Here is a 26,131-nt window from a genome sequence, read left to right on the forward strand (position 1 = left end):
AGCCTATACTGTCTCTCTTTTCTCATCCTTTGATTTCTAGATTACTGTGTAAAACACAGGACACACTACAGTACATTAAGGCAGAAAAGGGTATATTAGTACCACTGTTCCATAGCCCTATACATGAGGCTGAGGATGCCTTAGATTCATGAGTCAGGAAGTAACACAATCAAGGGATAGTCACTTGGGGTAATGGGACACACAAACTCACACTACACTACAGCACATTACACTACGATGCAAGAACAGTGTTACCTGGCTGTTGTGATTACAGAGTAACTCCAAAGCAATGCAGATTTAAAAACAGTAGACTGTTGTCGTGACGATTCTATACTGTTCCAGTATACACACAAGCATACTAATACACACATACACACTATACACACTATACACATAAAGAACTAATCTATCAGAGATGAGTGACTGTCATGGTCTGTCCACTTACAATGAAATTGCATGAGACATAAGCATCCTATGGTGTGTTCCTCGATAAAAGATTTGCGCAGAGGCAACACCAATTTTTTCTACAAAAGGCAAGAACAGAAAGAGAGAAGAAGAGAATAAAGAAAAGAAAGAAAAAAAAAAACAGGACAGTTTGGTCAGTTGAAGCACATGCAACCCCTCCGAACAGACTTCTTTCAGATAATACACATTCAGATCGCTTTTAACATTGAGATTTCTGACTGAGACAGACAGCTCGGATCAAAGTTATTGTTTGTTTGTTTGAAGTAACGTCACCTGCAGAGTTGACACAGAGGGGAGATACAGGGGAGAAACACACACGCACGTATGTTCGCATGCACGCACGCACGCAAACACAAACACACACACACACACACACACACACACACACACACACACACACACACACACACACACACACACACACACACACAGGCATCAGTGGGCAGTGGGTTGGGGGAGGAGCCACCAGGGCCTGTTCCACCAATCCACATGGTTCATCTGGAGCTAGGTCCATTCAGTTCCCCCAGCTCCAGATGCTGGGACAACACCACCTCAGGAGTGGATGTCATCCTTGTGCGTGGATCTGGTGTCTGTACGCGTTCTCACAAAGGCATAGGCAACGGTCACCATCTAGACAGCGACATCTAGAGGACAGTATTGTTGTGTACTCCAGTAGTGATTTTGCTCTAGGCCCCCCACCTAGGTCAGGAGTTGCAGTCTAGATTAAACTCTAAACTGTGGTCTAGACTTGCAGGCTAAATTGGACACAAAACTCCAGTCTAAGACTACACTGAGGTTTCAGGCCCGGCCTCACTGTAGGTGTAGCCCGCCCCGGCGTGACGGGAGCCATCGGTGAATCGGAGGAGGGGGGCAAAAGTGCAGTAGTCGGGCCTGCCCCGCCAGTGGGTGAACATGAGTTTTTTGGAGAGGGGTTCAGACCTTCTGGGGTTGGGGTTCTGGGGCTCCGCCCTCTTGCTTCTGGGCGCGTGCAGAGAGGACATGGGGGTGAACTCGGAGAGCTGGCCCTTGTACAGTTTGTCTGCATTCTGTAGGGGAGGAGAGAAGGGGAGAAGACGGGAGTGGGAGAGGAGAGAAGAGAAAGAACAGAGGGGGTTATTGTCTGTGTAAGGTAAGGGGTAGACAACTCCGGTCCTGAAGACCTTTGCTCCAACCCAGCTTTTATACACCTGATTAAAACAAGCGATGTATGATGGTCTTTTTTTTATAGGACCGTTATCACTTCAATCAGATGTGTCAGAGCTGGTCTGGAACTAAGGTCTGCACACTCTGTGGCTTTTCCGGGACCAGGGCTGACCACCCATTCAAGACATGAGGAACCCAGATGTGCACAAACCACAACCACAACCCCAACAACAACAACAACACACACAGACACAGAAATAGACCAGACCCTGTTAGAAAAGTGGATGTCAAGTAAAAACATGTGCAAACCGAAAGGTGAACAGTCAAAGCATGCATGCAGCACACATGTCCGTAAAACATCATACATGTGAGTACAGCTGTTCAACCCCAGACTGTGCTGTCTGTACACTCTCCCTGTCTCTCAATAGTCCCGATTCACCAAACATCAAATGCCAACTGCTGTTTGCAGACTTGACTCAAAACCTTGCTTACACTTATGCAACTGCTTAAACATCTGAGGAGATGAGCAGGGCAGCATGTGAACCTACTGGAACAGGACCAAGGAACTATCAGGAAGCCCGTGGCCATATGGTCAGAGCCAGCTGGTGAGGGAGCTTGTATGTTTGTGGGCCATTTGAGCCTCCTGGCCTGCTGTAGTCATCAGGGACGGCGGGGTAGATAGAGAATCAGGCTGGTTCAGGGGTCTAACCCAGGGGAGGCTGGTGGAGGTATAAATCGGAGGACGGGCTCATTGTAATGCATCACAAGGAGTCCGTCTTCCGATTTATACCTCAACCAGCCTCCCCTGGTCTAACCCATACTGGTGTACCACCTTGGTGAATATGAAAACCAAGCAGTAGTGCCGCGAGATAACACTAGAGGGCGTAAGAGCTCTTCTAACTAGACGCACATTGTAATGTTCCTAAAAATGACCCAAAAAAGGACCCTAAAAAGTATAAATATGAGAAATACTAATTTAATAAAAAATTACCCTAAAAAGTATACATTTGAGAAATACTACTTTAATACATTTGCAGTGTGAGAATAGTCATAGTCCCACATGTCTTAGTATATAGAGGATGTAAAGGCTCACGTCATTTATCCTCAAACCTCGTGGGACTGATAGAGATCATTTTAAGGGCTTAGTGTTAGAGCTCTATCTAGGACTGAACAGCTCACCCCAAAAATACACACACACACACACACACACACACACACACACACACACACACACACACACACACGCATCGTGTCAGCTCTTCTGAGAAAACACCCATAGGGAGGGCTTCCTGTGAAAAGAAAGCTTCAAGAGAGTGAGTGTCTGTCAGTGTATAAATACATTATCTGGGTTACACAATGTACTTGCAAAGACAAAGCTGATCCAACAACAACCAGTGCCTTAAAGGGAAAGCCCCGAGCCAACCAGCTTCAAACATCTCACCGCAAACCAACCAACCAAACATACACACACACACATGCAAACATGTGCACGCACTCAGACACACACACACAGCCACCCGTTGGAACAGGCAAGACCCTCATCCTTAGCATTCTCCTTCTTCCCACTTTTCAACGCAATCTTCACAGAGTCAAATAGAGAGTTTGGCCACCTGTAGAACACCATGTTGCTGCTGCCTCTAAGCATTCCATTCTTTACGTAAAATAGACTCATTCAATAGACTCACTCACTCAATCATTTGATTAAAGGTATCTTGACTGTCTTGATAAAGGCCAAAATGGCCAAACTCTCTCTATCCATTGCTGTGGGTATGACACTCTTTACCATTCTCTTTACCGTGGTGAGGCTAGGCCTCGGTGGTGGACATCCCACCATCAAGCAGAGAATCCTGGCTGTAGGTCAGAACCCTGTCAAAGATTCCATCAGCCCTCAATCGCTGTGGACAGCAAGATGCACACATATGTTCATACGTTCAACGCATATACTGTAGATACACACAAATACACACAGAAACAGAGACAGACAGACAGACAGACAGACAGACACACAGACACACACACACACACACACACACACACACACACACACACACACACACACACACACACAGAGACCAACACCCGGATACCTAAGTGTTCAGACCATCTAGAGTGTGTATGTCTGTATAGGAATATGACAGGCATTGACAACACATTACCAGCTTGGTGCTCCATGTTGTAATATAGGGTTACTTTCTCACGGTAAAAAAGAGAGAGATAGAGAGAGCAAGAGATAGAGTGAGAGAGAGAGAGAGAGAGAGAGAGAGAGAGGCAGAGAGACTGAGAAACTGAAAGAGTACAAGATTTGCCCACCCAACCCTTCTTTCAGGTACAGTAATATTGAACAGTCAGAGATCAGTGTGAATATACACTCTGATCTCCTTGACCATGCAGTCATCCAGGTATACAGGCATCTGAGCATGCAGCACTAGGCCACGAGACCAACCAGGATCACAACCACAAACATGCAGAGAGAGGGGGGGGGGGGTAGAGAAAGAGAGGGAGGTAGAGAGAGAGAGAGAGAGAGAGAGAGAGAGAGAGACACACACACAGAGAGAGAGAGAGAAAGAGAGCATGCAAAGTGGTTGAGAGGGTCACCTCCTAGTTAGAAACTCATTCTGCTGGAGGTCTGGGAGAGCATAAAGATGGTGGATTGCTCAGAGGTAAGGCACTGTCGCTTTGTCTGCCGTGTCCCCGGAGACAGAGCCAAGTCAGAGGGTAGAGGGCAGAGGGCAGAGGGCAGAGGCGAAAGGTCACGCGCGCCAGGACAAAGGGTGGGGAGTGTACCAGGCATGGGGAGCGGAGGAGAGAGAGAGGAGAGGAGAAGGGAGGAGAGGAGAAGGGAGGAGAGGAGAGAGGGAGGCGAGACGAAGGAGAGACGGGTTAATGGAAACACGTAACACTCCATTATCTCTTAAATTCACTCATCAACCTGAAGACTTAGAGAGCGACAGACATCGGTGAAATTCATGCAAAACCTTTAGGGGGTTAATAAAGTGTCTGTCTGTCTGTCTGTCTGTCTGTCTGTCTGTCTGTCTGTCTGCCTGTCTGTCTGTTTGTCTGCCTGCAGCGATCCCATTTCTAAGATAAGTATCGATATCTACTTAAATCTTTATATCAACGAATTTGTCATTCCCTGTTGTGTTGAAGTTAAAATCTTTCTCTGATAAAGTTCTTATCGCTGAAAATAGTAGTTTCATGCATTAGAATATTCCTTTCTCATGCAGATTAGTGTTCATATTCCAGGAAATGGAAAGGTTATGGTGAGTGCAGTTCAGATGCAGAGGTCAGAGGAGAATCACTGCAAACCACAGAAACAAACGCTTGGCTTGTTTATTCTGTGATGAGAGGCTGTCCTTGTTTTTAAGAAACACTGCACACTGACACAACAGCTCACTTACTTCAAGGATACTGGGAACATATCCATAGCCAGCATACATCTAAAGTGCATTTGGTGATAAATTATATTAAATATTGCATATTGCATTCACACTTGCTTTCAAATATATAAATATATGTGTGTGTTAGTGTGTGTGTGTGTGTGTGTGTGTGTGTGTGTGTGTGTGTGTGTGTACATGTGTGTGTGTACATGTGTGTGTGTCCTTCCTCTCACCTGGATGCGTTCTGTGGTGGTGGGCCACAGGGCTCTACAGAGGACCTTCTTGATCACGTCAGGCAGCAGACTGGCGGTGATGAGGAGGATGATGCTGAGCCAGGCTGGTCCACTGGACAGCATCTGCATGAACACGTAGTACATCCTCTGGTAGTTCAGGAAGGGCCTGGAGGACAGAACGGAACAGGTGATTGTCCTGTGCGGTCTACAAAAAAGCATGGACTTACATTTACATATATTTGTATACACCTGGTTGGTACTGTGCCTACCAAATGATGCCTCCCCATAGCAGAGAGAAGATCACGAAGAAAAGCAACGATCCCCAGATGACAAAGTGGTTGATCCACGTCCAGTAGTGTGTGTCCAGGGCCAGCTGTGAGAAGGGAGGAGAAAGAGTGAGATAGGGAGGAGGGAGGGAGGGAGGGGGTGGGGGGGGAGCAGTTTTCTACCGAATTGTTTCACCAAGCCAACCTTGTCAGATCAGTTATTACCCCCAAGGAGATGAAGAAAGATGGATGTCAGAGATATTCCCACAGAGCCGGAGAAACTACCACCGCACGCCCGAGACCTTGACTGAGGTCTCCAAATGTCCCCTGTGGGTTTCCTAATAGGGTATCATTGTACTGTCTAACCTGCACTCTATACCTACCCAAACTGGCTATTCCTAATAGGGTATCATGTGGGTAAACTCAAATGTCACCCTATTGACCACTTGGTGCACTACTTTTGGCAGCAGCCATAGAGGGTAGTAGTCCACTCTGTACAGTAACTTTAGCCTTGGGGGTGACAAGAGGGAGGTAATGTGACTGTACCTTTAATGTGACTGTGAACACCAGCACAGTGAAGACCAGAGTCCCAAAGGTCCAGTTGCCAAACATCTATGGACAAGGAAGACATTACACAGTGGACTGTCAGACACACTTCAAGACTTTCTGTTAGAAGTAATATACAGTATGCTGCTGCTGTGACTATTTTTTAGCCAGCCTGGCATCTGTGGCTTTTATTGATAACCAACATGTTTTTAGGAAATATGATATCAAACAAGTGAAGAATGAAGATATGAGAATATATGAAGGAAGATGATCATGTTAGTGACACAATGGCCACCAGACTTGTACTTTTATATATGTATTATCTAGCTGCTGCTATGAAGGAAAAAAAAAAATATATTTCCACAATCTTTATTTTATTGAAAGCACAACCGGTGGCCATTAAGGTGTGAGTTAAGAGAGTTAGGTGGAATAGTTATAGGTGTCACCCTGCCTCTCTTTTAGGTGTATGTGGACATCCCTGATTCAAATAATAACTGATAACAGTAACTCATGCTGCATAAGTAGGACACAACCGCTGTTGAAGAACACAATAATGAAACTCTGAAACACTGGCTGCATGAAATACAGCATCAATTCCTTCAACACACTTGAATTAAAGATATATCAACATAAATCACAAAATCGACATGTTTCACAGTGCTGGTGATGTTGATGTGATATTGATACCAAAATCAACAGAGATGAAGATCGAGAAGAAGAAGATACGTACCAACACGTTAACCCACCTGCTCTCCTCAACGACTCTCATAGGGATGGCTCACCCCAAATCACCCCAAAAAAGTTTGTTCTCATACCTCAACACAACCTAAGACCATGACTGAGGTATGAACACATCTGACAAACTGTGATTTGGGGATGAGCTATCCCTTTACTGCCAGAATGAGCTCTGTTTTTTCAAATACTGCAAGGGCAAATGACATTCAATGATTGAAGAGAAAACTAAAAACAGACTCAAGTATCTGCTGTTGACCTTATTAATTTGTTTCTCCCTGATTTTCTGCTTCTTCAGAGCAAGCCAAAAACTTGGAAACCCAACTATGGTACCATATACAATATCTGCCACTTTTCAAATCACACTATTAGCTGGAAACTATCCCACTTACTATCCCACTATCCCACTATCCCATTTAGTTTTAAGTCATTGTCTAATCATGAAATATCAAATCAGACATGCCCGTCATGTACAACTATTGCTGTCGAATCTACCATAGCAGTTCATCTACCTGGTCACATGGGGTAAGAACACTGTGAACCATGGGCTCCTATCTAGTCCTGTCCAACAGTATTTTAGTTGCCAGTACATTGAGGGCATACCTCTTTTTGTACACAGTATATTGGGTATCGAACCCAATACCCGCATATCGGGTATCAAACCCACAACCCTAGCGCCATGCTCTACCAACTGAGCCACACAATCTTTTGCCCTTGCAGTTTGAGAGGAGATAACATCTTAGAGCAGGGGTGGCCAACTGTGGTCCACAGTGTGTGTAGGCTTTTGTTCCAGACCAGCTCTGTAGTCGGCATACTACAAGACCATTGCTGGTGGATCATTTGAATCTGGTGTGTTAGTTCTGGGCTTTGACCAAATCCAGCACACACGGTCGCCCTGGTGATCCCTGTTCTATAGGCTCAACATGACAGGTCCTAAACCATAGTCACCACTGCTGCATTAAATACACACTGACGACATGGAGTACATGGAGTCATGGATTCTGTCTACTACACAACAGAGTTTGAATTTTCCGACTGAACCCGACACGACCCGATTGGCTCGGGTCAGGTTGGGCCTGATTTTCTGACAAATTACTCGGGTCGGGCAGGGCTCGGGTTTGCCACAAAATCACTGTGTTCAAAAAATGTTTTGATATAATCTTGCGTGGCTGTATGATAACTCGCGACACACCTACTGCTCTCCCTCTCTCTCCCTCTCTCTCTCTCTCTCCCTCTCTCTCTCTCTCTCCCTCTCTCTCCCTCTCTCTCTCTCTCTCTCTCTCTCTCCCTCTCTCCCTCTCTCTCTCTCTCTCTCCCTCTCTCTCTCTCTCCCTCTCTCTCTCCCTCTCTCCCTCTCTCTCCCTCTCTCTCCCTCTCTCTCTCTCTCTCCCTCTCTCTCCCTCTGCTCTAGTCGGTAAGAGATGCATATCAGTAGCACCTGTTCAATTAAATGTTCTGGTTTTTGCTGAGGTCACTGAAATCTCTCCTAGTTTTCTCTCTTTCCACTCTTCTTAGCACGTGGCACAGCCGGTTGTTTTTACCTCAGCGGGGTTTTAACGGCACCTGCTCATAAAATGTCTGCAATGTCGGGCTAGGCTCGGGCCTCATCTCAACAGGGCCGCGTCGGGACGGCCTCAAATTTCCAGGCCCGTTTCAAACTCTACTACAGAATGAGTCAGGGATATACATGAGTGGAATCAGGGGATGGGTTCACTACACAGATACCTACTGTAGAGCTCATGGGCAGGCGGTTGGGGGAATGAAATGAATGGTGGACACCTACTGGGTGGTGTGTTGATGGGTGGTTTAGTTACGCAATGTGACGGGAAGTGTAGGGTCAGGGGGAAACAGTCCAACTAAAACTAAACTGGGATGACAGACAGATAGGGACAGGCTTACCATCTGTGTGTTGGTTGTCATTAGCTGAGGAAAGGAAGAGAAGCAAAAAGAAAAAGCAACACAAAGGTAAGAGGAGAGGAAGAAGAAGAGGAGGAAGAAGAAAACAAAAGAGAGACTGGAGGCAAAAAAATAAAAGAAGGTTTTCAAAGGAAATAAATCGAAAACAGGCAAATCAAAGCAATCCAAAAGGTTAATGTGATATAAACAAATAAACGGCACAGAGAAAGATGGCTGCAAACCCAACATGCTATCGTGTCGTAGATGTGAATGGGAGGCCCCTGTAATGGTTTTATGCAAAGGAACACAGAAGTGAATCTGCAGGCGAGGAGATCTTATGCCGTCGATATAACAAAAATCACCACTCCTCCCACCGGGCACAAACGTCAGCTCAACGTCCAGTTTTGACGTAAATTCAACGTGAAATGAACAAAACGTTGATTTTTTGTTTTAAAAGCGGTTGCTATTAACAACAGGCTGAAACAATGTTGAGCAACGTGGGAACAACATTGTTTCAGTCTTTCTGTGCCCAGTGGGTCTCATCCACACCCGCAATCATCCGCTCCGAATCATCCTTCAAAGGGCACTCCTTTTACTGAGAGAAAAAAAAGTAAGACATGTAACATGGCTTGGAGAACTGCATCATGGATCATTTATACCATCACACACAAACATCAAATCTGTGATTTGATCTGTGATTTGATGTGTTATCTGTGATTTGGTGCATCAGAGCTGTGGTTTGATGTGTTACTACATACTGTACAAGTCACCATAGACGACAGAGGCTTTACCTGACCGTTGCTGGTGAACGTGGTATTGTCGAACAGGAAGTAAGCACCAAAGAACAAGATGACGGAATCGAAAACCCCCAGGAAGGTCCAGTAGATGAAGATGGGCCAACGCAGGAGAGAGTTCTTAGCTATGTCCCTATGAGAAGAAATATTACAGTTTTTCAGTATATTGATTATATAATACGTACGTTTCAGTTAGAGGATGTCTTTGTTTCCTATCTGAATGAAAATACAATGATCCACAATTACACAGTACACAGTCCTTCCATTACAATACAGAGCATAAACAAAGTAGGACACAACATTCCTCCGCCAGAATAAGCCAGACAACATTGATTTAACAGTTAACTGAGCAGCCTAGCTGTGGAGGAATGATCCAAGCTGAGTCAAATGCCTCTCTGGATCTTATTGTTTACACAATTACAGCCTACAGGTGGGAGGTGGACAACGGATTATTGATTATCGCCAGACGGGGAGAGGAGACTGAACAGTTTCTGAACTGGCAACAACAGGAGCAGCTACTGTAGAGGACTCACAACCAAGACTGCGAGCCTTGGTTTACACATGCAGATACTTGGGAGTACCCAGAGTTCACCTGGGGGATAAACGGCAGTCCCAGTTTGCCTGGTGGGATTTTCTTTTTCTTTTTTTTTTTTATTGTGAACCAATGTTGTCTCCGAGATTGAAACTGAGGAGGAGTGTTCCCTGTGAGAGATGATCTGACTGTAAACAGAACTAATACGATTATCTCGTTCACTCGATTATCTTGCTCGCGTGATTATCTCACTCGCTCTGTCTTTGGAGGGTTACAATCCTCTCTTGTTTATTCCTGGGTAGAGAGAGAAGAGTGGGCCAGGCACACTTTAAACCCCTCCTACTGCCGTCTAATCACTATTCAGACAAAGTCAAAGAACCATTCCAAAAGGGAGAATTTGATGTTTTTTCCCGTACCTACTTTACATGAGGTAACGTGTTAAATAAAGAGAGATGCTGAGAATGAGACTGTAATAAAACGTACATAAAGATTGGCTAGTGCAGAAGTGGCGTTTTCAAACTGCCATTAGAGTAGCTCTGCTGTCTGTCTGCCCGGCTGCGTCTCAATAGTCTAACAAGGCTCCCTCACCTTCATCTCTTCTCCTTTATCTGCACTGCTCTAGAAACACAAGCTAGGCGAAGCCAACACAGAGGATATCAAACAGGGGGTGTGCTTTCACCTTTCCACCTCTATCGTGTCATTGCAAGTGAGGAAAGGAGATGAGAGGAGTCACAGGAGACTATTGAGATGCACTCCGCCTGCTATGGGTTTCTGTGGGGATGTGTCCGGCACAGGTGGAGAACAAGGGGAGCTATGCCGCAAACCCACTCAGCTAAGGAGGGCAGCGCATTATAAATAGACAAGCGGTCGGACAAGGATTTATGCCTAGCTAGCTTTGAGAGGGTAAGCAGACGCAAAACCAAACTAAGTTAGTTAGATAGATAGATAGATAGATAGATAGATAGATAGATAGATAGATAGATAGATAGATAGATACAGTAGATAGATAGATAGATAGATAGATAGATAGATAGATAGATAGATAGATAGATAGATAGATAGATAGATACAGTGGATAGATGTTGCATGCTGGGACATGGAGTTTGTAGGCACCTGTAGAGGGAGGGGTCTTTCTTGAGGATGTCCATGTTGATGTGCTGCTCGATGAGGCTGAAGAGCAGGATGGGGAGCGAGGTGAAGCTGATGTTGTACAGTGTAAGATAGGCTGTGTCATACAGGGGCTGGACAGAAAACAGCCTAGATTAGTCTTTCATGTGAAACACATTTCCATCTAAGTTATGTGCAAAGCAGGACAAATAAGCTAACTGCAAAATCACGCACACATCATCGTCGTCAGGCCAAAACGCTTGTCGGAAAGCACTCTGTGTGTGTGATTTTGCACTAAGCTTATTTGTCCTGCTGTTACTGGGACTATGCATTGTTTGTATCACACATATGAATATGAATTAAAAAATCAATTTCTGGCTGCTAATCTTTTAGTTGCTATACTCTGCCCGATTGAGTGCCTTTTTGGCTTCCACTTTTTGCTTGTTCATCTAAGTTACCTAGCAGGACGTGAGATGGTGAGGCTACAGTACCTGTTGAGAGAAGCCACAGAAGAACTGGTACAGGAACTGGGGGAACATGAAGGCGACATTCTGGGGAGAGAGAACACAACGCTTAATGCCTCAACATCTGGGTCATTTTCTCACAGCATCATTCCTGACAATCAAGATGATCACCTCAGATTATAATCAAGATGGTCGCTTAAGATTATAATCAAGATGGTCGCTTAAGATTATAATAAAGATGATCATTTAAGATTATAATCAAGATGATCACTTCAGATTATAATCAAGATGATCACCTCAGATTATAATCAAGATGATCACTTCAGATTATAATCAAGATGATCACTTCAGATTATAATCAAGATGATCAAGTTACCTTGTAGAAGAAGTACTGGACGAGCTCTGCGATGCGGATGTAGTAGTAATGGCCGTGAACCAGCAGCATCTTCTTCAGGTGCTTGAACTTCGGGATGGCGTAGTCGCTGTTCCGCGCCGCCTGGCGACCCTCTTTACCCATGATACCTTGGGAAGGAAGTCAGGAAGTGGTTAACTGTTTGTTATGTGAGTAATGCTGTTGTTGTGCACATGATTGAACAGTGATGCACAGCCATGCAGGATAACGTCAATCGTGTCCTACGATTATCACTCAAGTTCAGATAACTTTATTAGAGAACCCTTTTACAGTGATACTAACCGATGCCCACGTGAGCTTCCAGGATCATGCTAACGTCGTTAGCTCCGTCACCGATAGCTAGTGTGATGGGGTGCTCCTTGGACGCCTTGATCATTTTTACAATCTGGAAACACACAGTTTCGATATCACCGAAAAAACTTCATCAATATCACAAGAAAAAACATTGTACATCAAGCTGTCTCAGCTTCAGAGACAGGAGATAGGCTTGTGTGACCTGGTTTGCACAGGGCTTACTTACTTACCAACTTACTTACTTACTTACAGTACTTACACGAAAAAACACTTGCTTTTAACATTTACATTACATTGCTTGGTTCATAGTCAACACAGCCAGCCTTTTAGAACAGCTATAAAGAGAACCTAAAGACATTTTTATATGAACATAGTGACTCTTCTATGTAACCAAAGCCCCCTGTCTGACGTTCAATCTGTAATACACCCCAACGTTAATCCTCCCCTATCCCCTATCCGTCAACACAGTGTTCAGTCCCGGACCAACCCCCATTCTTCCCCCATCAGCCCTCACTAGTAGCACGGCTGTAACAACCCTGTTGAGGAGAGGGAGATCAAGGTTCAGCTGTAAGACATCCTGACACAGTCATGTCACTGAAAGCTGAATATAACCTCCTGAAAGACAGGAGCAACACACTCCTGTGACAGGTGGGCCCTGAGGTGACAGAGAGGGGGGGGGAGAGAGAGAGAGAGAGAGAGAGAGAGAGAGAGAGAGAGAGAGAGAGAGAGAGAGAGAAAAAGAAAGACCAAAAGTGGCAGTCGACACTAATTGGTGGCGGCTCGGTGTAAGACATGACAGGTAGAGATGTAGAGACACATAGCAGAGCAACACTCAATCATCAAACAGTCGGCCTACACCTCCAAGATATCCTAGTCATGAAGGATAACATTAGTGTCGATTGCCTCTATAGGTCTCTCTCTCTCTCTCTCTCTCTCTCTCTCTCTCTAGACAGACAGACCCATTGATAGAAACCCGTTTCTTTAAAATAACAGAATTAGTAAAGATAATAAAAGAAATAATAATTTCTAAATTGTCTGTCAACTCAACAAATGTCAATTGAAATTGGATGTCTTTGCCTCATGGGAATTGACATCAAACAGGATGTCAGACAGACAGGACGTGAGGGTACGGTTAGTGCTGTACCTGTGCTTTCTGCAGGGGCGCCATGCGGCAGCAGAGAACGGCGCTGCAGTTCCGGCAGATCTCCAGGAAGACCTCCTTGTAGTTGCCCGAGTTGGAGTCCTCCTGGGTGGGCTTCAACACTGCAGACAGTGTCGCCCCGTCGATGATCAACCCATAATCCTGACAGTCACCTGACAGGCTGGGGAGACACATATAAGAGTACGATGTTAACACGTGTGTGTGTGTGTGTGTGTGTGTGTGTGTGCGTGCGTGCGTGTGTGTGCGTGTGTGTGTGTATGTGTGCGTGTGTGTGTGTATTTGTGCGTGCGTGTGTGTGTGCCTGTGTATGCATGCCTAGGTGTGTGTGATACCCACCCTGAGAAGGTGTCTCTGGTCATATTACCCTGCTGCCTGAGTACCGTCCTGCTCAGGTCAAACAGGACATCGTGGAGACTCTGCTCCTCTGTGCGTTTAGTGGTCAGCTCCAGAATCTGGGTGCTGCGACGGAACAGCTTGCTAGCGTAACAGGTAGCTGCGGCCGTCTCCATCTTGTCCCCTGTCAGGACCCACACCTTCATCCCAGCCTTGTGGAGGGACTCGATGGTGTCAGCTGCCTTGTCCTGGAGTCTGGAGGCATCAGACACAATGTTAGGCCCGCATATTTTGGCTTCACCAGATCAAATTAGCAACACCCAAATATGAAAAATTTGATTTCTATCGTTTTCCAGTCCACTTTTCGTAAAAATCCAGTCCTGTCTACTCTTCTTCAAATGCTCATTTTCAATGGGTCTTTTTTTTTTTTGGGGGCTTTATCCGCACCCATTCAACATCAGTCAGTCCTTTCATCAAATTAATCTGACATTTTATTGGTGATGCTCCTATTACTTAGGAAAACCTCTAATTCTTGGATATTCACACAAAGCGTTGCGCAAGTATACATTTACAAGTAACAGTGCAGACACAAGATGCACCCTTTCATTGTGTGACTGTTGCATGCATCCCACACTCAAAACGCCATACTGGCTATTTGAATTATATACATTTGAATTATATGTATTGCGGAACTCAAATAGTAGCTCTGCTGTTTTATGCTGTCAAACTACTGTCACTGTCTTAATGCGGGCGAGTGTTATGGGCTTGCAGTGGTGTGTAGAGCAGTAGAGCAGGAGTGTGTTTGGTGCAGTCCAATGTCACAGAGCAGTGGGGTCTGTAATGAAACTGCAGTGCAGTTAGGATTCACAGCTTCATACAGCCTCGCATCCCTGCCTGCCTGCCAGCTAATTACTACCACTTCCAGCCACACACACACACACGCACACACACACACACACACACACACACACACACACACACACAGACACACACACACACACACACACACACACACACACACAGACACACACACAGACACACACACACACACACACATGAGACAGAGAGAAAGAGAGAGAGAGGGGGGCAGATTATCATACTATCATCACCTCCTTGGATGTCTCCAACACTTCTCTTGCCTTACTGTCAGTCCTACTGCAGCCCCACAGCTCCAGGCTCATGTTCTCTGTCTTGACAGACTGCGTGACAGCAGCAGCGTACAGACAGATGCAACACTTCATCAGCTGACTGCCCGACGGAGGATCGATAGCAGTGAGGCTCTAATGTTATTAGCTGCTCATTAACAGGCTGCAGCGAGGCCGAAACAGAGAGACCGTATTGACTGATTGTTAGCCTCGTAGCCTAAGTGACTGCAGCACTGAGCTGCATTGGTCTGGTTTTCCACGGCGTACTGTAGCTGGGCAGCCCTGGTGATGGGTTTCACCTGAAGGCATCGTGTTTGTTTACTGACATGAGATCTAGTATCTGAAATCTAGTATCTATAGCCAGGGTCGATTGCAAGATGTTATTGCATAGAGTCTTTTCCTTTTGTGTAAAACCCCAAATAAAATAATTTCAGAAAGTTTCATTGTTCTATTCATTCCGATTCTATGTTGTGATTCTAGATCAGCGCTGTACCTGTCCTCATTCTGATTCTATGTTGTGATTCTAGATCTGTACCTGTCCTCCACAGCGGTGGCTCCCAGCAGGATGAAGTCGTTCTCGATGACGTCATAGGCCTCAGCCAGCTTCCTGTCTCGGTCCTGCAGGGCCAGCTTGGCGTCGTTCATGAGATGACACACCTCCTCATACTCGGGCTGGCTCAGCTTCTTGTACGCCACGCACAGGGTCCTCAAACCCTCCTGTAGGGGGAGGGGGGGGGGTGGGAGAGAGAGAGATTGTGGAAGAGAGAGAGTGAGAGAGAGAGAGAGAGAGAGAGAGAGAGAGAAAGAGAGAGAGAGCGAGATGGGGGGTGGGAGAGAGATATTGTGGAAGAGAGAGAGAGAGAGAGAGATGGAGGAGAGGTGGGGGGTGGGGGATGGGGGATGAAGGGAAGAAGAGAAGAGCCGGGTGGTTGGAGACAGGATGTGAGAAAAAGACGGGCGGGTGGGGGGGGGGGGGGGGGCAGAGACAGAATGAGGAGTGAGAGCGAGAAAGTGGGGTGGGGAGAAGAAGCGAGAGGGTCACAGACAGAAGTCATCCCCATGGTTACGGACGCCCTGTGTTGAGGCTGGCATAGTGAACGGGAGGGCAGGGTGGGCGGTGTTCCCACCGTCGAGTCTGTGGCTTGAGACTTTATGACCAAGCTCCACTTCTCAACGCTCTCCCAGCACCACGGTCTGGTCCACACCAGCAACACTGACGGGCATCCCATTGTCGCATAACCACGGAAACCACTTCCCCCCAGACAGTAAGCAGAAACCAGTCATCACCCGCTGCCAACGGCAACTGAAATTGGGTCCAGACTCATGTCGTCCTTGGCAACCTGCCTGGTCTGAATCTGTCATTGTGGAGCTGGACCCACCGGGGCCAGAGCAGCATAGACACACAGCAAACAGATCCTCCATGTTGGCACCAAACATCCCCTGACAATAACATTCTCATTTGTAACCTTGCAGTTTTTTGGGACACTAACGCCTTACAGTAGACATACTGTACCTAAGTGAGCCACAGGGAGTTAGTGCAGTGGAGTGGAGTGCAGTGGAGTGCAGTGGAGTGCAGTGGAGTGCAGTGGAGTGCAGTGTCTCTAGGTTCCTTACCACAGCATTGTGCTCCACCCTGGCTTTGATCTGCTCCACCTTGCCTGAGATCACCCTGGGGAAGATGGACGAGTCTGCCCCTTTACAGAACAGGTAGTACTCCCCTGTGAACACACACGCACGCACGCACACACACACGCACACCACACACACACACACACACAATTATAACACGGGTCCTCATTAGCATAGAGAGCCGTTATTATGCAGCCACTCTGTGACAGCATTTGAAATCTTCATCACTGCACGTAGTCATTAGTATGCCATCTGCCCACATACCCACACACACACACACACACACACACACACACACACACACACACACACACACACACACACACACACACACACACACACGCCTATAGACAGACATTTCAACAGTAATGACTTCCTTCTACAGTCCTACAGTGCGTAACTCCTCTCTATACATACAGCAGTATGGTAGCAGACTACAGTACAGTATTAGACGTTGATTCTACCTGTGCTGGACCTGACAATCACACTCATCCTCCTCCTCACTGAGTCGAAGCTCAGCACCTCCAGCAGCTCAAACCTGCAACAACAAGCACAGACACAATTAGATGTGAGTCATCTCTTACCGAGAGCCACACACACACACACACACACACACACACACACACACACACACACACACACACACATATAGAACTCCAAACAAATGCCCACAAACAAGGAGGACAAAGAAATAACTTACAGACACATGATTACGATGCATGGAGTGTATGGATAAAATAGTACTATGGAAAGCAATCATAAAACATGATCTCTGAGCAGCTGTGAGATGTGTATCCTCCAGGCCCTCCAGGCTCCCGTCCCAGAGGACATGCAGGGGTCCTGTCTGGACCCGCCCCAATCAGCCCAGCAACCTGCTGCACACACCCCCAGGGAAGGGTGTAGGAGCCCACATGAATTCACACTGATCTTAAATGTATACGCAGGCACGCACGCACGCACGCACGCCCGCACTCACGCACGTAAGCACACACTCACGCACGCACACAGGCACGCACTCACGCACGCACGCACACACTCATGCACGCACGCACACACTCATGCATGCACACACAGTCACACACGCACACACAGTCACGCATGCACGCATGCACACACACACACACACACACACACACACACACACACACACACACACACATACACACATACACACGCCAGGCCCTTCACGCATGTTGGGTGCGACAAGGGGAATGGGCTTGTCTAGACAGTGTTCCACTTGACAATCTTACTGAGAGTCACAGCTAGCAGCAGAGGTTCTGTAATGTGTCTAAACATGAGCTCATTACTGAGCTCTACCTGATAGCTCGGCAGATGGCCCTGCGCACACTTGCCGGCGATCACATACACACAAACATGTGTCCACATGCACACACACACACACACACACACACACACACACACACACACACACACACACACACACACACACACACACACTATGAGCAGAGAGATGTGGGTGACAGGCTAGGTAACCCGTAATCTTACAGTCAGCTATTTACCTTCTGTGTACTTGGTAATTATATGGTTAAATGGTAATTACTATATGATAATTACCACAATAATTACATGTAACTATTAACTTGGTTAATGTGAGAAGGGAGGAATAAGCACATCAATTCATTCAACGTGAATCAATCCATTCACATCAGTTAATTCAATGTGAATCAATTAATTCACATCCATTCAATTCAATATGAATCAGTTAATTCACATCAATTCAATGTGAATCAATTCATTCAATGGGAATCAATTCATTCACATCAATTCAATTCAATATCAGATTGAATTTGTGTAAAGTAGCTCCCAAAAGGTACAGATTGTTGCCCCATGTTTTTTGAAATGAACTGCCAGCTGCTGAAACAGGACTGTATGACAGAGAGTTGCCACAGGCGGTCAAGGCCAGAGTAATGGGAACACACTCACCTCTCGATCTCATCCTCCCTATTTAGAATCTCCATGTGACTGTCCTTTAGCCGTAGATAGGTGAAGCCAAGCCTGGGGGGAAAAGGAATGTACCATTAGTAAAAGCATGAGGGGGAAAAGTCCACTGCAGCTAAGGACATATACAGTACAGTACAGTAATCTCCGAACCCATAACCCATAATTTAGTGGGACGACCAGCACAGTGTCCATAAAGTGAGGAAACGCTTTCAGTTTCAGTTCACATGACCAGCACACACACTTCACTATTGAAAATATGTGTGTATGCTGAGTGAGTGAGTGAGTGAGTGAGTGAGTGACTGAGTGAGTGAGTGCAAGCGCAGATGCATGTGTGCATGCGTGCGTGTGTGTCTGTGTGTGTGTGTGTCTGTGTCTGTGTGTGTGTGTGTGTGTGTGTGTGTGTGTGTGTGTGTCTGTGTGCCATTGCAGTCACCTCTTCATGCCCTCTACCAGTGCCACCTCGTCTGGTGAGGATGATATGTAGACGGATGTGGCCTTGCCCTGGTGGATGCCCATTTTGATGCCATCCACTGTCTCCTCCTCCTTCACCTGCACCGTGTGGCACAGACACAGCGCCCGGAAAAACAGCTCCTCACTCTCCTGCCAAACCAAGCCAGGAAAACGCATTACACACGCAACACACACAACACCCACAACACACACAACACCCACAACACACACAACACACACAACACACGCAACACACACAACACACACAACGCCCACAACACACACAGACATACAACACACACAACACCCACAACACACACAGACATACAAACGTACTGTACGTGCCACCCTTTCTCAGGGTTGTTAGGGCTAGCAAATAAAGTCAACAAGTTAAGTCATTACAGTAATAAATCCTGTCATAATGAACACACACATACTGTACATCATTACAGAATGACAGCACAGACAGGCAGGTCATCTGAGCTATATCCCTGACAGTAAACAGCAGCAGTGAGACACAGGATCTCTGCGTGAGGCGTTCAAATGTCATCCTTAGAGGGGGTATCCATGTCTGAGCTAAGTGGCGTTCACCTGGTAGACAGCAGGTTGTCCAGGGCAGACCTGGGCAATACACGGCCTTCAGGCCATCACCAGCTGTTTTAGCTGTAATTGTGGCAATGCCTACTTAAAAGTGCGGCCCGCCTGAATAGGCTTTTCGGTTACCTGTCTGTAATAGCTCACCATAAAAAATTAAAACAGGCATGTGGCCCACGACGGCATGCCAAAATTCTTACTGTGGCCCTCCTGTGAACATGATAGCCCACGTCTCGTCTAGAGGATAGCCCACTACACACACCCCGTACCTCTGTGTTCTCCACATAGAGTATCACAGCCCACAGGGAGACACTGGTATTATGGATTGTTTACCTTTGACTTACTGGCTCCTGAACAATGTATGAACAATAGCACGAGGCCTCCAAAATTCTCAACAGCACTGCAAGATTCCTTAACAGTGATGGAGACACACACACACTATAAATGAGGGCACACAGCTCTCCCTGTCATTCCATCCACTTGGCTCCCTTTGTGCTGTGGAGTTGGAAGGACTCCAGCTTTAATTCCATTAAAAGATAAAGAAGCGTATTTAGCTGGTTAATCATGAATTGAGGGCAATGGGGGTTTCACGCTCCAACCTTTCCTCTGTCAGGAAGCTGAGAAATAATTGTTCTTTGCGAGAGAGAAAAGAATCTAGAGATGTTTTGGCAGCAATACCATGACCATAACAGCACAGCTTCCTGAGCTATAGAAGTAATCTTTTGGTTTCCTGAGCAAACAGTCTATATACCAGCAAACGGTCTATATACCAGCAAACGGTCTATATACCAGCAAACAGTCTATATACCAGCAATTTGCAGGCTCTCTTGGACGCTGCTTTCATGGCCTGTGTTCATTGGTCATCCCACTGTCTCTCACCTTTGCCCCCGGGCCGGGCGATGAGTCAATCATGTCCATGCCCACTGCCCCTGGCATGACCTGCCCATTGCAGATGGCATGAGGGACGTAGACATGACCGTCCACACAGCACTCAACGAATTCCATGTTGTTCTCAGTCAGAGTCCCTGTCTTGTCAGTGAACACATACTCCACCTGAAGAGAAACACACAGTCAAGTTTGCAAGGAGAAAGTTTGTGTGTGTGTGTGTGTGTGTGTGTGTGTGTGTGTGTGTGTGTGTGTGTGTGTGTGAGTGTGTGTGTGTGTGTGTGTGTGTGTGTGTGTGTGTGTGTGCGTGTGTGTGTGTGTGTGTGAGTGTACCTGTCCCAGCTCTTCGTTGAGGTCAGAGGTGTTAACCTGGGCCCTCTCTCCCAGCTCCTCGTCAAAAATCTCGTCATCCCACATGATGAAGTAGGATCCCAGGAACTTCTGCATCTCTACGGTAACGTACATGGAGACAGGGATGATGTAATTAAACAACACCATGAAGGCCAGGAAGTCTGTGAACGCTCTGATCACCTGGGAGAGAGAAAGAGAGAGGGAGTGGGAGGGAGGGAGGGAAAGAGAGAGACAGAGGTTGAAGAGAGAAAGGAAGAGAATACAGACAGACACAAAGAGAGAAAAGAAAATCAGTTATCAGATCAAAATGACTAATGCAGGCTGATGCATTATGGGAGTTGTAGTTGTGACCTACTATGTGGCGCTGCTTCTCTGACTCAGTCTTCTCATTGTACCAGGGCTCGTCTCTGTCTGGGTCAGCCTGCCACAGGTACTTCAGCACTGTGTTGATCAGAGCCTTACTGATCAGGATGCATAGGTAAACAATCAGGTAGGCATTCATCGACCTGTAGGTGGAGACAGAGAGCAGTATGAGAGGAGGCAGAGAGCTCAAGGGTTAAATCTATAACTACAATGATGATTGAATCTTTAGGGGTCAAGCTTTGTAGCAAATGAGCGCCATGTATAGAAATTCGATCATTATTCCAGACATAAGGCCACAGCTATAGAAGACAGACAGTTGCTAGAGCGGATACTGGATTAATTGAGATTAATCAAATCAAGTCTGATGTAGAAGAAATCTCATTAGACTGTCTACTGGGGTGGGCTGGTGCGGATCTGAACAGGTCTTCACGGGGAAACAGGATACGATGTAAGCAGACGCCAATCAATGCTCACATCGCTAAGTGACTCCTCAACGGAAAAAAGGTACATATGAATCAAGGACTAGATGGCTGAAGTACACTACCCTTATAACACAGAGAGAGAGAGAGAGTGTGGCTGACTGGACTTACTTCTCAACGGCTGAGCGTTTCTGGGATTTGGACTGGTAGTTGAGCGCCATCTTGGTCTCCATGCCTGTGTAGATGGCGACAGCTAGGAGAGACAAACAACAAGGGTCGGCTCAGCGTAAAAAAAACAACCAGTGACTTCCTCTCTTTCATCTGCACTGATCTCTGAAAACTCTGAAAACAGAGGATAAGTGAAAGCAATGTGGCGGAAGGAAGGAAGCTTAGTAGGTGAACCGCTTTCATCTGCTCAGTGCATTCCAAACCACGGCAGTGGAGGGAAAGAAGACAAGCGATGCACGAGAGATGCACCCCTAGTCTTCCTCTCTCTATGAAATAAATACCCTTTTTCTTTCTCTGACGTGCTCATAAAAGATAGTATCTTAAATTGGTTTCCTCAGGGGGGAGGCAGCATTGAATCATGCACCCAAACCACGGCAGTGGAGGGAAAGAAGACAAGCGGTGCACGAGGGATGGACCCCTAGTCTTCCTCTCTCTAGCCTCTCAAGTCCGACAGACAGAAGCTCCTGTAATACAGTCATACTCACTCTCACTCCGCAACTAGGACGTTCTCTCAGCTGAAGAATGACAGGCATTCTTCAACACCACGTTCATGACTTATTAAGCCGTTGTACGTTTCTTTGTATTGATAGTCATACACAGTATATGGGCCAGTAAAGATTGTGCTACCTACTAATCGCTTACATGGCCGTTGGCGGCCAAAAGCAATGAGAGTGAATGGATCCCATGCAGACAACTCTTACTTAGATGTCACACACATGACCTCAGCTTCATGTCAAGTCACTGAGCAACATTACAGTATGATGTTTGTTCCGCTGTAGAGGTGAAGTAGCTCCATTTACTGCATTACCGTATATGTGCTCTGTGTTTTTCAGCGTCGCCCCCCGGAGAAGGAGATTCTCCGATCCCAAAGGCCTGCAATAATCACAGTTCATTTTGGATGAGTTCAATAACAACAGGACTGTATGTTGATATTCCAGCTGCAGAACGCACTCCTCTTAATAATAATCATTACAGTCTCTCTTAGATGAGGTACTCTTGTAACCACTTGGTTCTTAAGAGCAATATAGACTGTAAGCTTGAGTGCTTCTGCCCCGTTTTTCAAAATCATTCTCATAGGTGTGCTTCCTACGAAATAGGTATAGTGCATTGTATTTTCACAACAAAAAGCTAAGATATAAAATAAAATCAAAAACTCAATAGAATGATTGAATGCACCAATAAGACAGGCTCCAGACAGACAGCATACCACAAGCCTCTCAAACACAAAACCAATTACCTTGCTATGGGCTCGTTTCTGTCTGAATAGATATTGATTCGGCCCACAAATCTGTCAAAAGAGCGAGAGAGAGAGAGGCAAATGGAAAACAATGAACATTACTAAATTCAGGTACTATAATTTGTACAGAATGCATGTCTGTGTGTGTGTGTGTGTGTGTGTGTGTGTGTGTGTGTGTGCGTGCGTGCGTGCGTGCGTGTGTGCGTGCGTATTTCTACTGTATGTTTGTGTGTGTGTTTTTGTATGTGCGTGTGTTTCTACGTGTGTGTGTGCATGTGTGTTTCTATGTGTGTGTTTCTGTGTGTGTGTGTGTGTGTGTGTGTGTGTGTGTGTGTGTGTGTGTGTTTTGTTCCACCTTTTCTCTGTAAAACATACAACTACAATACCACTGATTGTCTGGAATACGACAGTATGATCAGCCTTGTCACTTACTTATAGAGGTCTGGTTGCGGTTGTTCACATTCAATGGTAGCCTGCAGAGTGTCCACCTCCTCCTCTGTGTTAAAGGCCTTTGTGTCCTGCACAGCATATAAGGTCTTTGTTGGGGAGGTGGGGGAGGGCGGACAGAGAGGGAGGTCAGGTCACTGCAGCCGGCTTTTGCACGCATGCATGCACGTATGCACGTACGTACGCCCACGCGCACACACACACACACACACACACACACACACAAACAGAGGGGGGGGTGCCTTTCACACAAACCCTCTAATGAAACATACTGTACTGTAGCAGATCACTTTCTTCTGAGTCAAGATAAGTCCCCCCCCCCCCTCTCTCTCTCTCTCTCTCCAAAACACACACTCTCCCTGCCTCCCTTAGTCCTCTCTCTCTCCAAAACACACACCCTCCCTGCCTCCCTTAGTCCTCTCTCTCTCCAAAACACACACTCTCTCTTTCTCTTACTCCCTTACTTTCTCAATCCCGGGGCCTTGTCCTCCCTCTCCCAGTCTGGGAGTGTTGTGTTACCTTGTGGCTGGACTCCCCATCCAGACTGGCAGTGGTGACGAAACAGGTTCCGTCCTCCCTGCTGGTGGAGAGGAGGATGAGGTCGCAGGGGAACGTCTCATCTTCCTTCACCAGCACCACGTCACCCACCTGACACCAGGCAGGGAGGGAGGAGAAAGACAGAGGCAGTGTTTGATGTTCGCTGTTAGCTGTCTCACGTGAGCTAAAACCAACATTATGCATGTTCTCATAGTGGGTTTTTTATATAAAATAATTGTTTAAAAATCCTCATATTAATAAGAGACATTCTAATGTCAATATGAGCTCACGGATGTGACCGCGATCCTTTATCTGACTCACGCTTTGTGCGTTCTCATTTTGTTTTATGTAGAGGCAGGTACTGCGACTAGGCTTTAGCTCAGCGGGCTAAAGCGGTCTCAAGTTGACGATACCTGGTTGCTACACTAGAGGGACACACACGTACCCTGAGCTTGCGACTCTGTTTGCGCACCACCTTCCCATGCTGGACCTCATGGACGGGACACTGGTTGATGGCGTTGTCTGCTTTGTGCCTGAGCCAGTCCTCATAGCCCTGGGAGGGAGAGAGAGAGTGGGGGTAAGGCATTGCACAATCAAAAAGAGATGAGATAGGTGTGTGTGTGTGTGTGTGTGTGTGTGTGTGTGTGTGTGTGTGTGTGTGTGTGTGTGTGTGACTCACCTGTTTGATGGCTGTGACAGTGATGACAAAGAACAAAGGCAGTCCGCTGGTGATGGGACTGGTGGGCGTGTCGATGATCAACTAGAGAGGGAGAGAGACGGAGAGGGAGGAAGAGGGAGGGAGAGAGGGAGAGATGGAGAGAGAGAGGAAGAGAGGGAGAGAGACGGAGAGAGGGGGAGAGGGAGGGAGAGAAGGAGAGAGGGAGATAAGAGTTGCTGTTCCTCACACTCCATATGACAAAAGACAGAAATAATCTATCAATCATCATCTACGACTCTTTTCCTTTGGCAGTATTTACAACATATTCTCTGCCGAAGAAGTGGCATTGGAATTGCCTGTACCTTACCTGTACAAGGAATATGATGAGGAAGTAAAAATTGGCAATTCTTCTGAACTGCTCAAACAAGTTCTTCGGTATAAAATTCCAGAAGGTGTACTGTGAATACAGGATAGAATAGCACATTGACTCATGAGTCTGTCTCAACATACAGAAAGTACGCTGAAAGGTACCAGAAGAGGGCAATGCTCTTGCTCTTGAACCCACACCAAGGTTCTAATAATACTCTGCTCTTGAATGCTACCCCAGTGCTGCTAATGTGGGTGCGTTTCTCACCTTGGACGAGACAATGCGGTTGTCAGGGTACTTCTGGGGGATGTAGGCCTCTGTGCCCGGCGGGGGCTCCTTGTGTCCGATATACACTGTCCGGTTGTCCACCCAGTTCTCCTCCCCAACACACTACGAAAAGGTCAAAGGTTACAGGTCAACACCAGGTCAACATGCTGTACAAGACACAAGGCCCGACGAGGAGACCGAGGCCGGCGGTGGCTATGGGCAGGGGTGGGCTCAGCCCACCCAAACGTGCATTTTCTTTTTTTTCTGAATTGTTGATATTCCGAGGGCGTGTTTGAATGTTTCATCTCATATTTGTATTGACTGTAGGTCCATATACTATGTCGATCTATTTAGCGCTGCCCATAGCCACCACCGGCCTTGCTACCACCCCCCGCCCACCCATACAAAATCAATGGCCCTTCCAAGGTGTTGGTTCTGGCGCCGGGCCTGGAGGAGACCATGCTGCCTTCTCACAAGCTGCTAATGAAGGTCAGCACTGTGTTAACGACGCCTGCCCTGGGGATGCTGCAGATACCATTGAGAAGCAATTCATTCAATCTGCCTTCACTTTTGAATGTCAGGTGACGGCAGAAACTAGCCTGGCTACTGTAGTAAGCCACACTGTTTTATACTCAGCCCTTCTGGCCCTGGACACACACACACACACACACACACACACACACACACACACACACACACACACACACACACACACACACACACACACGCACACGCACACACTGCTGTCATGTCTCATTAGAGTCCGGTGACAGCTGGAGAATTGTCTCCCAGAGTGCAAGAGTCCAGTTAGAGGGCAGGGAAACATAAATTCCAAC

At 46.6% G+C, this 26,131-nt stretch overlaps 1 protein-coding gene across 3 annotated transcripts in view; it reads right to left on the reverse strand.

Moving 5' to 3' along the window:
- Window positions 1–802: 802 nt before the first annotated feature.
- The window catches only part of atp11a (ATPase phospholipid transporting 11A), a 50,059-nt gene continuing 24,730 nt past the window's right edge, over window positions 803–26,131 (reverse strand). Inside the window, exons 2-30 of one of the 3 annotated variants that reach the window (XM_083684755.1) lie at window positions 25,296–25,418; window positions 25,029–25,118; window positions 24,683–24,763; window positions 24,449–24,556; window positions 23,986–24,114; window positions 23,452–23,555; window positions 23,020–23,070; window positions 22,591–22,655; window positions 21,726–21,807; window positions 21,128–21,278; window positions 20,755–20,952; window positions 20,416–20,589; window positions 18,926–19,092; window positions 18,475–18,546; window positions 16,995–17,068; window positions 16,516–16,619; window positions 15,437–15,618; window positions 13,760–14,011; window positions 13,406–13,583; window positions 12,250–12,352; window positions 11,932–12,077; window positions 11,583–11,642; window positions 11,098–11,225; window positions 9,450–9,585; window positions 6,031–6,096; window positions 5,488–5,591; window positions 5,219–5,384; window positions 3,404–3,503; window positions 1,372–1,511 (exon numbers count right to left, since the gene is read on the reverse strand). In XM_083684755.1, coding sequence (XP_083540881.1) covers window positions 3,414–3,503; window positions 5,219–5,384; window positions 5,488–5,591; window positions 6,031–6,096; window positions 9,450–9,585; window positions 11,098–11,225; window positions 11,583–11,642; window positions 11,932–12,077; window positions 12,250–12,352; window positions 13,406–13,583; window positions 13,760–14,011; window positions 15,437–15,618; window positions 16,516–16,619; window positions 16,995–17,068; window positions 18,475–18,546; window positions 18,926–19,092; window positions 20,416–20,589; window positions 20,755–20,952; window positions 21,128–21,278; window positions 21,726–21,807; window positions 22,591–22,655; window positions 23,020–23,070; window positions 23,452–23,555; window positions 23,986–24,114; window positions 24,449–24,556; window positions 24,683–24,763; window positions 25,029–25,118; window positions 25,296–25,418 — 3,384 coding nt within the window. In that variant the 3' untranslated portion in view covers window positions 1,372–1,511; window positions 3,404–3,413. Of the gene's footprint in view, window positions 1,512–3,391; window positions 3,504–5,218; window positions 5,385–5,487; window positions 5,592–6,030; window positions 6,097–9,449; window positions 9,586–11,097; window positions 11,226–11,582; window positions 11,643–11,931; window positions 12,078–12,249; window positions 12,353–13,405; window positions 13,584–13,759; window positions 14,012–15,436; window positions 15,619–16,515; window positions 16,620–16,994; window positions 17,069–18,474; window positions 18,547–18,925; window positions 19,093–20,415; window positions 20,590–20,754; window positions 20,953–21,127; window positions 21,279–21,725; window positions 21,808–22,590; window positions 22,656–23,019; window positions 23,071–23,451; window positions 23,556–23,985; window positions 24,115–24,448; window positions 24,557–24,682; window positions 24,764–25,028; window positions 25,119–25,295; window positions 25,419–26,131 lie in introns of all 3 variants that reach the window. The other 2 variants (XM_083684754.1, XM_083684753.1) reach the window with 2 other exon arrangements.

This window comes from Argentina silus (assembly GCF_951799395.1).
Source record: "Argentina silus genome assembly, chromosome: 14".
NCBI lineage: Eukaryota > Metazoa > Chordata > Actinopteri > Argentiniformes > Argentinidae > Argentina > Argentina silus.